Source organism: Diceros bicornis, chromosome 3 (assembly GCF_020826845.1).
Source record: "Diceros bicornis minor isolate mBicDic1 chromosome 3, mDicBic1.mat.cur, whole genome shotgun sequence".
NCBI classification, from domain to species: domain Eukaryota; kingdom Metazoa; phylum Chordata; class Mammalia; order Perissodactyla; family Rhinocerotidae; genus Diceros; species Diceros bicornis.
In genome coordinates, this window is record NC_080742.1 from 52,876,180 (window position 1) to 52,890,536 (window position 14,357).

The 14,357-nt window shown below is 44.6% G+C and overlaps 1 protein-coding gene across 1 annotated transcript in view; it reads right to left on the minus strand.

The window, feature by feature from the left end:
- Positions 1 to 11,270, minus strand: part of JAZF1 (JAZF zinc finger 1) — a 320,674-nt gene extending 309,404 nt beyond the window's left edge. Inside the window, exon 1 of the mRNA XM_058527563.1 lies at positions 11,002 to 11,270. Coding sequence (XP_058383546.1) covers positions 11,002 to 11,116 — 115 coding nt within the window. The 5' untranslated portion in view covers positions 11,117 to 11,270. The remainder of the gene's footprint in view (positions 1 to 11,001) is intronic.
- Between the last annotated feature and the right edge of the window lie 3,087 nt (positions 11,271 to 14,357).

Here is a 14,357-nt window from a genome sequence, read left to right on the forward strand (position 1 = left end):
TTGATAGCTGGGTCCTGTTAGGTATCATCGGTCGGAACAAATTTTTTAAATAATGCACATGAACATAATGACATTATTTTAATTTTGAAAATCTAAAGTAAGAGAAGTTGGTGAGTGTGTATGTGTTAGGTATTGTTTGTCAGGAGTCCCCCACCCCCCAGATAGATAAATATCAGTGAGGGAGAGAAAGCCGGTTAGCATCTTCAGACAATTCAGTAATTATAACCATTTTGGAATTGCCAAATTATTGTTTTCATTGTTGTTACTGTGATGATGGGATGCTCATGGACCCTCCCAGCCTACATAAACATTTTCTTCAGAAGTCTGGAAACATTTCTATTTCTACCAGAAGGCAGGCATCAAAGTACCCCCTCAACCATCCAAATCGCTCCCTTTGGAAATCCAGCCTTTCTGTACATAAAACACATAGGTACACAAGAGCCTTCTATTAAAAGGCAAATGTCTTGTATAGGGTCACAACTTAGGCTGTAAAGAGCAGGTACTAAGGTATATGGGGACACCTGAGAGCAAATCCTGCCCCTCGCTCCCCTGAGTGTTTTACTGGCTGCATACTTCGGGCTAGGTCATTTGGTCTATGTCTCGTGCCAAATGGGACTAACACCCAGTGCTTAAGCAATGCATATAAAGCAACTAGCCAGTGCCTCACTAGTAGGCACTTAATAAATAGTAGCTATTGTGACTAATTTTATACACATAGGAAGACTGTCAGAACTGTCCAGTTTGAAAAGGCAGTGGAATCAGGATTCAAAATCCAGCTCTGCCTAGCTTCACAGTCCAAGCTTCTCCCCAGCCCAGCCCCCTACCTCCTTTATACCAAAACTCCTAGCAAAGAGGCGGGAGGAAGCAAGACACACTTTATCCCAGCACTGTTTAAGCCCTAGAATGTTCTAGGCAACCAAATATTGTAGGTAAGGCAAGAAATGATTCAACTAAGCTTCATAATATCCTCAAGCTAGAAAAGGACTAACCAAGTTCAATTCCCAAGTATAAAAATAAAGACATGGATTTCCTTTTCAAATCTCCTTTAAAAAAAAATAGGCTTCTGGGGCCGGCCCTGTGGCACAGCGGTTAAGTGCACGCGCTCCGCTGCTGGCGGCCAGGGTTCAGATCCCGGGCACGCACCAATGCACCGCTTGTCAGGCCATGTTGTGGCGGCGTCCCATATGAAGTGGAGGAAGATGGGCACTGATGTTAGCCCAGGGCCAATCTTCCTCAGCAAAAAGAGGAGGATTCGCATGAATGTTAGCTCAGGGCTGATCTTCCTCACAAAAAAAAAATAGGCTTCTTCAAAGTTCCTTAATATAAACTACCATAGACTAATTGCATAACTAGTTTGTGTATATGCCATAAACAGATATGTATAAACACATCAATATATTATTCCTCATAAATGCACACCTCCAGAGATTAGCTTCAAAGATATGTTTTTCACTGTGCAAAGTTACCTTTGCAACTTATTCTTTTCACAGCCCAAAGCACTCTCGATTTTTATTTTCATTTCATTTCTGAAAACACTTCTTGAAGAGGCTAGGAAGATGACAAGGCCCCATCCTCCAGGAAGGTGCTGAGTTTCTGGGGGAGGCAAAGAGCACACATGGTTACCATAAAGTATGGTGCTCACAACTCCGGCAGAGATATGGGCAGGCACTATAGGACAAAGAGGGAAGGGCCAATTATAATTATGCTGTTTTCTGAGGTAGAAGAGGCTTTCTGTCCTGAAGGAAAATATTTCTGTTTTATAATTTTACTAAAATAAACATTCTAGTTTATATTTCACTAAATAAGGTATTTAACTAATATGGTAGCATATTGAACTCCAAATTGGAAGTACTTCTAGGACAGGGCAATGTTTACTTCACAGGCTTGCAGTGAGGGTGAATTAAATACTGTATGAAAATTGTTTAGAACAGTCTCTGGCACATAGTAATGACTCCCTACTTTGTACCAAGAAATGGATCCAAGTTTTGCGAGGCCTGAAGCTTTAGTCTCTTTAAGGGGAAAATAACGCAATATTACAAATACAAAATGCTTATGAAAGTGATTATTTATTTAAATTAATAAATCACAAAATACAAAATTTTAAAAGCTGACATAAGCAAAACATCACAAAATCTAAACCCAGCAAAAGAACCCAGTATGTAAATTAGTTAGCCACCTGATATACAGCTATAAATACTTCTTTGGGGTTGCATACTCTTTGATTACTTCTCATATGACAATGATTCATATTAATGTCATTTTCTATAAGGTGCAAAGATAAATCAATCTTTCCTCAAGTGTGGGTGATTGAAATTTATTTTTAATTATTGATAATTCAGAAAAATTACTTTCAGCCTTGCAGCTCTTTATTGGTAATGCCATATAAATTTTTAGGATTCCTGTCAAATTTGTTAACACCTCTATTAATTTTCTTCCAAGAATTCAGGGCATTTCAAGCTTTCTTGTGCATTAACTAAATACTCTTTGTGTTGATGACACTCATTAACCAGTTTGTTGTCTATATATTTTTTTGTTATTGATATATACAAACACACACACACAAACTCATGTCAAAGGAGCAACAAACTTAGAATTCTCGTAAAAAAACATGGTGCATTTATAAATGAATACTTGCATCATTGAGTATATTTCTAACAGAAGAAACTTCCCTATTAACAACACTTAGATAAGAACTGAATCCTCTCCTTACAATTTTACACATCTAGAAATATTTTAGAAGAATTTTCTGGATTAGCTTCTGGCTCCATACATTTCAAACTAATTCCTACTGGCAGATGTCCTTGTACACATTCATGCTGCAATACTATCTCTGACCCTGCCCCTCTGTGTAAGGACCCCAGGTGAGCTGACACAGTGGATGGTGTTCCTGGGAAGTGATTCCCACATTAGGATGGCTGGGAATAACTTAACTAGACACAGAGATGACTGTGAACCATATAAGTATATCCCACTAAACCCAAACTAAATGCGTCCCCAATTCAACTTCCCCTTAGCTTTGTCTCAAAAATACTCTCAACTCCGACATCACTGAGAAGAAGTGGAAGGAGGAGAAGGAGTCACAAGGAGAAATGTTACAAAGAGAAAGTCAGAGTGGAAAAGGAAAACGTTAATCGATTGCTGTTAACCTTACTTTTTCAAATTTTACAAGAAGTTATGATCCCATGAACACTTTGCTGTACACACTGCTAGGGCTCCTCCAAGGCCTTGGGAAGGGCTGGGCGGGCCCTAACAATGGTGGTAAAACACGCACTGTACAAGCGAGGGGCCCTGAGGCTTGAGTTTCATTAGCTTCACAATAAATCTGCCTCTGTGGTCCCTATTATTATCATCATTTATCTCAGTCTGTACATGTCTGGTCTCTCCAAATAAATTTCAATTCCTTGGAGATAGGAAGTACTCTCTTAAGTACTAGCATATAGGAAATACTCAAAAAATGTGTGTGTAGTCCTCACTATCCATAGCCATCTTGACAGAGAAAGAGGGAGAATGTATGTATAACATAGATGTATGTATACATTATATGTACACATATATGTACAGACACATGTATATACGTACACACATACATGCATTGTGGCATGTAGATATACACATACATGTATAAATACATATATACATGTTATTTAGATATGTGTTATATATGTATTTTTTACGTTATATATACGCCATTTATCTATACATTTTGTATATGTGCCAATTCTATACATAATACCAAAGAAATGGTAACTCTTCCTGTGTTAATAACATGTATCCAGATCTTGTCCCTTCGAGGAGGTCTATCTCAGAAGAAAGTCACCATTATAGCCTGGCAGACAATGAACAGGGTTTCCTTTAGGAGGCCAGTGGGTGAGCCACACAAGGGCTGCTCCGGCCATCAAGAGACTATCAATGCTCTCTGGTGCTAGACAGAGAGGCTGTAGTTAGCGACCTCAGAAGAGTCACTTTGACTCCTGCCAAAGTGGAGAGAGAGTTATTGGGAAGACTTCATCCTTGAAGAGAATATCCATTAATCTGGTCCCTGCTTGCAGCTAGCCTTGAAAAAAAGTAGGTAATGGGCCAGCCCCGTAGCTTAGCGGTTAAGCGCACGCACTCCGCTACTGGCGGCCCAGGTTCAGATCCGACGCACCACTTCTCCTGCCATGTTGAGGCCGCGTCCCACATACAGCAACTAGAAGGACGTGCAACTATGATATACAACTATCTACTGGGGCTTTGGGGACAAAAAGGAGGAGGATTGGCAGTGGATGTTAGCTCAGAACCGGTCTTCCTCAGAAAAGAGGAGGATCAGCATGGATGTTAGCTCAGGGTTGATCTTCCTCACAAAAAAAAAAAAGTAGGTAAAACTACTGCACCAATCCAGTGTGTAGAGAAAGGGGAAAATATGATTTTCTTTAAACTGATTTAGCACATTAAATGAAAGGCTTCTTTTTTAAATAAACATATAATAAATTTCTGACATTTGCAGCTTCTGATTTTCATATTCTAAAGAAACAACATTTGCTATTCGAGACTTTAGCCAGGTCATTATGGAACAAATCTACTCCCTTGTCATGAACCAAATGTATTATCTGCAATCCAGCAAGAATTTCTTCAGGAGTCCCCAGGACACGTCTGCATGGTCAAGATCTGAAGGCGAGGCCAGGATGGGATGGGGAGAGAAACAGAAGAAAATGTAGGGTCTGGTTCTTGTCCTAAAAGCAAAAGCTGTAAAAAAGGGAGGATTTTAAGGGGTTCAACAGCATTGTGCCCTGTCTCTCAGATCTCAGTCAAAAACACAAGGTCTTTGGCTTCCAAACAGTCCTAGGAAAACCCCTCTCAAGTGTCACCAGCCTGCTCCAGCCTCAAGCCTTCTTCACTGTCAACAACAGGAAGAACAGGGTTTTCTAAAAACAGCTGTCAGTTTGCATTTCTAGAATTGTCAAGGTGGGAGATGTCTCCAATATATATGCACTCTAAAGGAAACAATTTTCCAAAGAATATGGAGGCTATTGTCAACCCAGTCAGTTGCAGGCAGAGTTTTTCTGTCTGGACATTTCAATCACACATCAGAAAACATGCACACTAAGAGAAAACAATCAGAAGCTTATGAAACTTACGACACAGGATGTTCACTAGCAATGTTTCATAAAGGGTGATTTCACTGTTTACAGGTGAGAAGTGGGAAAATGGAAAAACTACTGAAGACAGTGTTTTTTGGAGAATGTCGTGCAGTTTCAGATATAGGGTCTCCCCCAGTGTGTGTGGTGTGTGCTCACGTGTGTGCATGGGCTCGTGCACACACAGGCACTTAAAAGCTCCCCTGGCTCTGTACCTGGGACCTTCTTGTGCACCGTGGGAGGGAGTAAGAGGGCATCTTGCCCCAAGCCACAGGGTGCAGGCAAAGAGCAGGGCAGGCAGTGACAAGCCTTTCATTCATTCATTTATTCATTCAGTCATTCCTTCACCCCACAGGAAATGTCCTCGTGGGAATGTGCCCACAGGCCCAAGGCACAGTGTCTCTTTCTAGTCCTGGGATTTTTCAAATAAATACAGGCCACAAGGAAAGGCCACGTTGGAAGCCGCTGGCCTTGACACCGCTTTCCAGTCCACAGCGGCAAAGGCCTTTGCCAGCATCTAAAGTACCTCTGGCCACTCAGAAGAGAAAGCGGCCAGAGGCTGCAACCCCAATGTTAGACTGTTGAAGGGTCTCCTACTTCCTATTCTCAATCTTTCCTGGGGAGAGCCTGATGATTTTTCATAGTTGTAAGTGGACATAACCCACATTCTGTTAACCTCTAATGTCGATCTCACAGAAGGATTCCAAACATACTTCTTTAGTAAATACAAAATGGCAAGAAACTGGATGATGTAGATAATTTAACACTGTAGATAAGTACTTGACACTTATGGGCTCACTTAATCCTCATCAGCCACTCCTTGGGGTAGGTGCTGTTATCATGCTTATTATACAGAGGAGGAAACTGAGGTACAGTGTGGTTAAGCCATTTGTCCACGGTCAAACCGCTGACAAGTGGCAGAAGTGTATATTCAAACCCAAGGAAGCCGGGTTCGCCATGCTGCCTCTCAGATGATCCTCAACTCAAGAGGCTGGAGTTACTGTCTAAAGGAGGAAACACAGACCAATTGTGTCTGGAGGGGCCGTAGGAATGGTGCTGTCTAGTTCTTCACCTATTTGGCAGTTTGGCACAGGCCCAGCTCTGGATACCTGAAATTCAAATTCCAGCTCATACTTACCAGCCATGGAAACTCAGGGAAAGTTATGTAACATTTCTGTGCCTCAGTTTGCTCAACTATAAAGTGGGGATAATAAAGGCCTACTACATATCATACACCCATCTATTTAGTATACGATGGTACTGCTTTAAGAAGATGATGCGAATATTTACTAAACCATCATTGGATCCAAATTCTACATCATTGATAGTAATACCTTATTTTTCTTTCCAGAGACTTTGACCTTGATTAATTAGATGATTTATAAATCCACCCTAGGGAAAAGAAACACCATGGATTTATTACCTGGCTTTTGGAGATGAGAAAACTAACAAGTAGAGATTCACAACAAGAAGCCTGCAGACATTCAGGGTCAAGAACCACCAAGTCACAGCTGCTGCAGGCCACTACTAGTCAACAATACTCCATCTCCTAGTGGGGCCCCTACAGGAATATCTGAGCCCAAAATAGCAAAGTTAAGGCTCCTAACATCTGGGGCAAGTCGTAAATGACCTGCTAGTTTACCACCATCACAAGAATAACTGAATTGGGTCAGATTCTGTGTTTCAGTTTCAGAGGTGCAGTCTGCCTTGGGGCCTCTGCACTGTCTGTTCCCTCTGCCTGGACCTCAATGTTCCCCACATGTCCTCATGGCCAACTCCCTCACTTCTGTCAAGGTTTTGGCTCACCTATCAGCTTCTCAGTGAGGCCTATCTTGACCAACCAATTAAAAATTCTAACACTTCCTCCTCCCAATCCATCTGAGCCTGCTCTAATCTTTCTCTTTTCCATACCACTAACCACCGTCCAACATACCATATAATTTACTTCTTATGCTGACTGTTTATTGTCTATCTCCCACCACTAGCACATAAATTCCCCAAAGGTTGGAATCCTTGTTCACCAAAAAATACCAGGTGCCTAGAACTGTGCCTGGTACAAAACAGGTGCTCAATATATATTATTATATAAATAAATCCAAAATGTAGAGGTACTTTCACAAATGTATCAAATAATCAAATCTAGTAAGAATAACTAAACAGTTGTCTGAGACCAAAAGCTAAAAGATTTCACAGCATGAGGATGCAGAGACAGAGCAGGCATTTCACGAGTCTACGACATGACCTTCAGTGCTAAATTTAGTGCTCTTGCTGTTTCTATGATTCCTAGTGACCAGTTTAACTTCACCTATCTAGGATGTGCATGTCAAGAGTGTTTCTACAAACTCAAGTATCTACTCACAGTAAGAAGCAAACAAATCCTGATCAGCTTTTCCCGTCTCCAGGAAACAGCCAGGCTATGAATGAACTGATAGCGAAGCTAATGGAGAAACACTTCAGAGTTGCAGGGCTGTGGGATTTCTAGGCAATTTAAGTTGGGATACTCAGGTTGCATACAGAGACAGGTGCTCCAGTACTAGACCAGTGACGAAATGCAAGGAAGAAAACAGGAACACAGGTGCAATACTCTTCCAAGAGGAAGGAAGGTAGCTACGACAGAGGATGGTGAAAATCACGCTTCCCTTGGCTCTATAGCCCTAAATCCTTGCTCCTTATGGGTACAGGAAAATGGTTAAAAAACAGGAGCTAAGTATTCATGTATAAGATAACAGCTACTCTCAGCTTAACGCACTTAATGAATCTGAACTAAACAATACAGTTATAATGAAAACTATGGGTCTTGTATACTAAAGGCCTTAGAAAAATCTGTCAAGCAAGAAACACACCATATTCCCATAAACCTTCATTTCATTACTGCTTAAGGATTTTGACTAGTGATTAAATGGTAATAACAGAAAGGTCTCCAAGATGGAAATGCCACCTAAGCATCTCTCTAATACTCATGATTGCTAAATAACAAGCTCCTTGAAAAAATTAAAGATAAGATTAACATATACCTCTTAGTAGTCTTATCATGCATCTTTTTAATGTGGCCATTGGATAACAAATCACTGTCAATCATTAAAAATAACCACCTGTCTCCCAAAATATTTACAGTCTGAACCACAAACAATAAATACCACTTAACAATACCTGTATAGAACTTTCACTAAATGCTTTGTCTGATATATTTTCACTCATGTCTCTTCATCAAAAGTGTATTTATATGACACTGCCTACTAATCAGGTTGTTTTTATTCTTCTTGAGGTCACTTCTTGTTTCTTTCTGCATATGGGGCTGTCTTTGAAAGCAAGGGGCCTCTGTTCAGCGGAAGTACACAATAGTTGAAGTTGGTCTCTTCACCGCGGGAATTTCAAGCGTTCATTCTAACATTTACTTTCCATAAAGGTTGCTGGTTTCAAACTAATTCCAAAGTATAGTAATTGTTAGCCTTGCTACACAGTTTGCCTAAGTCATAGCTATTGTTACAAACTTAATTTTTCAATATTTTCACTAAAAGAAAAACACTAGCCCTTTGGGAGTGACCATTACTTAAAAGTTGAATTTTAGAAAATTTATAAAACCCTTAATTCTCTTAAAAAATGTTTGCACAATACTAAAGACAATTTCTGCAAACTTAAAAAACTCTTGTGATTCACCAATAGTTAGTTTTAAATCATCTGATTATAAACTAAATCCTCAAGAAAGATAACTGTCTTTAACATATTTTATAAATATAATTTATATTTTCTTTTAACCAGATAGTCCAAGTAGGTAGGCAATGTGGGAAAATTATAACTCACCTTACATTAATTATAGTTTATCCTGAAATAACTGTTAGTGAGAGTGAATGACATATGCAATGCCAGCCTTCCCTAGGTCAGGAATTATATAATATATATTTATTTTATTTATTTATATTTATTATTTTCTACTTATTATTGAAAGGTAAGGAACTTGAACTAACAAAATTTCTATTGGAACTTGTCATTATTGGGGTTTTAATATTATTTTAAACCACCCATCATGAAAAATCTGATTTATCCTTTAAGCACCTTCAGTTATGACTATTCAATCATGATATGAATCAGCAAATCTGTTACTCCATTAAACTCCTGCTTTTAAGACTACCAAAACTTGCATAGATGTTCTGTCACACCTTTATCAGAGGAGACGGCAGAAGCTATCACAGGGATGTTTTAAAACTTTGTTAAGTTTCAAAACCTGGACAATTACTCACCAGGATTATCTTTTGAAAGACATTTTGTAGACATTTTCAATGATTATTTCCCATTCCGGATGCCCCACCACATCCCATTCTAAACTAGCATTAAATGCTTATTAAGCACCCACTGTGTGCAAAGAGAAAGCATTATACCACGCAAAGGAGCATAAGGCTTGGCCTCATTTTATTCGCGCATAAATACACAGCAGTCGTGATTTATTCTCTCAACTTTGTAGAAACGTGAGTTGCATCCACATGGCTGAATCCATAGCAGTCATTTGGAAATGACTTTCTGGGGCAATTTACAGGTTCTCTGGATTAGACAGCCACGTTGGGGCATCATGCGGTCCCTTCACCTTCCAGCCGACACAGGACAACTCGTCGGCACCGGCCACACCTTGCGCAGGTGGCTGGATCGCCGGAGCCAGATGAACCCGACCCATCGCCCCTCGCAGGGGCTCCGGATAGGAGAGTGTAAACCTGTTCAATGACTTCTGTGAATTAAAGGACTTGTTGAAAGGCCCCGGGGTCCTCGGCAGGAAGAGAAAGCAGCCGCGTCGCGGGGCGCCCCCTCCCCCGCGTCCCCCGCGCCCGGGGCGCTGCGCAGGCCGCCGCCGCCGCCGCCGCCGCCGACCCGTGCGCAGCCGGCGCACCTCGGGCCTAGCACCATTTGAAAGGCAAATCTCAGAGCCGGGGCGCATTTAAATGCCCGGCCGCGGGCCCCGGGGGATTGCTCTCCACCGGACGCAGCCGCAGGGGCCTCCGGGGTAGCTCGGCCTCGGGGCGCTGGGCGCGGCCCGCAGGCGCACCCGGGACCTCAGCCCGCAGCGCCCCGGCGTCCAAGCCAGGCCGAGGCAGGGGCGGGCCCCCAGGGTCCCCAGGCCAGCGTCCCCGGCCCGGCGAGCCCTGCCGCCGCAGGGGGAGAGGACGAGCGACCAGTCCTCCGCCCGCGGCCGCCGGCTCCGGCCCCCTCCCAACGCACCACACCTAGCAACCGGCGCTGACAGGACGCAGTGGCGGCGGCGGCGGGAGGAGGAAGCGGAATGGCTGCCGCGGTGGAGCCACCCCCGCCCCCCCGCTCCCACCTCCCAGAGGCTGCAGCCGCCGCCGAGCCCTGACAGCTCGAGCCCGGGCGGAAGCGGCGGGCGGCGTGCAGTGCCCGCCCTCCGCCGCCCTCGGCGCCTCCGGCCGCTCCGACCACCCGGGCCAACTAACTCCGCGCCCCTGCCCAGCACCGGCCGCCCACCCGCCCGGCCCCGCCGCCCCCTCCGCCCCGCGCCCCCTCCCCCGGCGCCCGGCTCCGCCGCCGCATCTCCTCGCCGCCCGGTCCCTCCTCCCGCCGCCCCCGCCGCGGCGCACCCCTACTCCCACCACTTCGCAGCCGGCGCGCACGCCCCTCGGAATCCCCCAGCCCGCCCGCCCGCCGGCCGGCCCGCGGCACCTCGGGGCGCCCGCCCCCTCCCCCACCCACACCCTGCTCCCCCCCACCCCAGGCACCTCACGCCTCCGCATCCCGCCACCCCCACGCCCGGGCTCGCACACACCCTCTTCGCCCCGCCGCCGCCTCCCTCCCTCCCGGCCACCCCTGGCCATTCTGGGGTTCTCGCCTAGGCAGGAGTTTCCGCGCGCCGAGCACCCCCGCCCACCCCCGTGCCATTTACCGATGTGGTTGTCCTCGATGTGCTCGATGAGGTCGGCCAGGGTGGGGAAGTGGAGTCCGCAGCCCCCGAACCGGCAGGTATTGGAGAAGAAGGAGGCGGCGGCGATGCCTGTCATGGTGCTACATCGAGAGCCCCCCTGGTGTCGGCTCTGCGAGCTCCGGGCGGGCGGAGGGACGGAGGGAGGCAGGGTGGGGTGAGGAGAGGAGGGGCTGGGGGAGGGGGAGAGAGGCGGGGTGAGGGGAGCGGAGAGGACGGGACGGAGGGAGAGGGGGCGAGAGCGATGCAAGGAGAGCGAGGAGAGACCGGGAGGCAGAGGGGAGGCGGCCGCGGCGGTGGCGGCGTCGGGAGCGGAGGGGGGAGGGTGGGGGTGGGGGTTGAGGCCGCCGCAGCTGGGAGGAGGGAGCAGGGCGCGCAGCAACAGCTGTGCGGCCCCAACCTCCGCTCCTGGACCGAGGCCTCACCTGGGAACGCCTGCCACCAACTTTATCTCATTCGGCCTGCCCTTCACAGTTGGTAATACATGCAATCTTTTTGGAACCTCCTTGGTTATGTATATTACATTCTCGATATATACACATCTATGAATTACACATGCATCCCCGCGATGAGAACTCGGGGAGTTACTCAGGCCCCTCTGGAGGACGTTTGTTTGCACTTGGCTACCTGTCTAGGTGTGACACTGACATTCACAGGGGACCCAAGAAAGGTAATTGTGTGCACCTTACTCTTTAAACCTTCTTTTTAAAAAAAGAGTCCATATTCTCTGGAGGTTTGGACTAACTAATTGATTTTAATGAAGTTTCCCTCTAGGCCAGAAGAAAATCTTAGCTTTATTTAAATTTCAAAATAGAGTACTTGATTGTCAAGTGCATTTGCGTTTGTTTTACATATATACCACGTTTGTCATGCTCCCTGCTCCTTTTGGGAAAACAAAAACTAAAATGATTTCATTTCCCCAAATTACCCAGCACCCCACTGCCCCATCTCAGGTCTGGGAATTAACCCATCTGTCTCCCTGGGAGCAAGACTGTCTCAGCAGAAAGGACAGTGCATTGGTTAAAGTTAGAAGGAGTGAAAACAGGGTCAAGGGACATATTTACTCTTCATTTAAATGAGAAGAGAGCCCTCCAATCAATCAAGATTACACCATCCTGTGAGCATTTAAACTATAATGTTGACCAGTTAAGCACTTAAGTTGAATTTGGTAGGCTCTCTGAAAACCAGAGTTTTGCTAAGAATCAGTTACCTCCTTGTCCCCACCTCCACCCCCCATTGCACTGGTATTTTTACCTGTAAAGCGTGTGTTCTCCAACAGCACTTTTCCAGGTGCCCAAGGAACATCAGACGTTATCAGCAGTTTATGATCCAACAGTGCATTTTTTAATTAATGCACGTACACTGAATTTAACATTTTTCCTTAGGACAAATTTTACTTACCCTCTGGTGCGGATACATAGAGAAATAGTATTCCCCTCTCCATAAACTATATCTACCTCTAGTGTTATTTCCAATAATAGGATTGTTAAGGCTTTTCATTTGAGTATTTAGAGTAAAGGCACCTTAAAAAGTTTTACAATCTGAGAGTCACAGCAATTGCGGGTGATGAGTCCCCTCATCCATGGCATTTCCTCTTCTTGCTCATCTCTTCTGTCTCCCAACTCACAAGGTGACAAGCTTGTGCTGAGATGAGAGTTGGGTTGGGTGAGGCTGGGGCAGTGTTCTTGAAGTTCAGGTGGTTTCCTGGGCCCACTTGGGGATGGCGGCAGGGCCAGGGTGGGCCTGATAATTAGCCAGGGACCTGGTTGGTGCTGGCGGGAGACTGGAGCCTGGGCCAGACAAGGGTCTAAAGAGCAGGAGTTAGAATTCTAGATCTTGAATTAGAAATTTGGCAGCTGTGTGCAGTGCATTCAGCTGCCCAGTCTGGGAAGGCCTTCAGCTGAGAGCAGGCAGAATATCTGGCAGACACACACCACACCAAGTGACAGGGCAGAGAAATGCAATGCAAAAGCTTCAGCCAAAACCATGCCAAGACAGCCTCCCCCTAGAGACATCCTCACCATGCAGCATCTGGGAAGCACCAAGAGCTTTGGAGAAGCAGCAACTCTGTATTCTGGAGGGAAAGCTATGTGGAATTATGAACTCCAGAGAGTGTGAACAGGAACAGAGGTGGTGCAGGCAAGACAGCTCAGAGACAGAAAGTGCAGGAAATGTGCAGGTGAAAGATGAAGGAAGTAAGGGGTCTGGGTTTCACTAATGCATAGGTCTCTACTACCTGCTGTCAGTTTCAGTATTCTTAAAATAAAACCTTGATAGGCTGAATTTAATGAATAGAATTTTTTGAATGAAAGGAGCCAAAATAACTTATAAAATGAATCAAGCTTTTGACTTTTAAGATTTAAAATTTTTTTCTTTACTTTACCCAGTAATTAATAATTACTGGGTAATTATTAATATTTTGGAAAAAATCAGTTTATTTTGCATAAAATAACCTACTAAAACTTCATATATGAACTGAAGCTTTACTTATACGACATTCTGCTTATACTATTTTTTTTTAAAGCTGCACACTCTAGGCATTTCTGGTCTTTATATGAGATACATAATCATGGTTTTTTAGATCTGGAAGATACTCTGGCCATCAGACCCACTATTTTATGGATGCAGAAAACTGAGGCTGGAGGCATGGAGCAAGTTCTCCCCAAGCACACACAGCTAGTTCCTCTCTGTATTCATAGTGCATTCAGTAAGGCATCAATAGACAATAAAAGGACAAAGATATAGTAACTACAGGCAAACTTTTAAAAAAAAATTTTTGTACAATGGCATGCTGACCATTATGTACTTACATTTAAAAATGTTTGTTTCAAGGGTGTGCCTTCAGATAAAGTCAACACTATAAAAATATATAGAACAAACTCTTCAACCTATTATGTCCAAGAGAAAGTAATGGCTAATATACCTCTATACTTACAAAAACATTTGTCTGCCTGATTTGGGCAGTAAAAATATTTCAAAAGAAAGGGACAGTAAGCGAACTGAGGAGTCAGAAGGATATGATAGTGGTTGTGAACTAGAAGCATTCCCTGGGTTTAAGACCCTTTTCTTGGAAACCGTTTGCCTCTCCCCAGAGCACTGTGCCTCCCAGTGCGTAGCCCCAAAGTATGAACGTATAGTGGCCCCATAGCATGGTGCTTATCGTTACACATGATTTGGGACCCAGTAGCAGTCTCCCAAAATCTAGCATGGCCATTGCCCACAGGATGGGGCACCTGCCAGGAGGGTGTGAATCCATTGGTCTAATGGAGCCAATCAGTCATCAAAAGATTCTGATTCATGTAGTTGTCTGGCCTCCACAT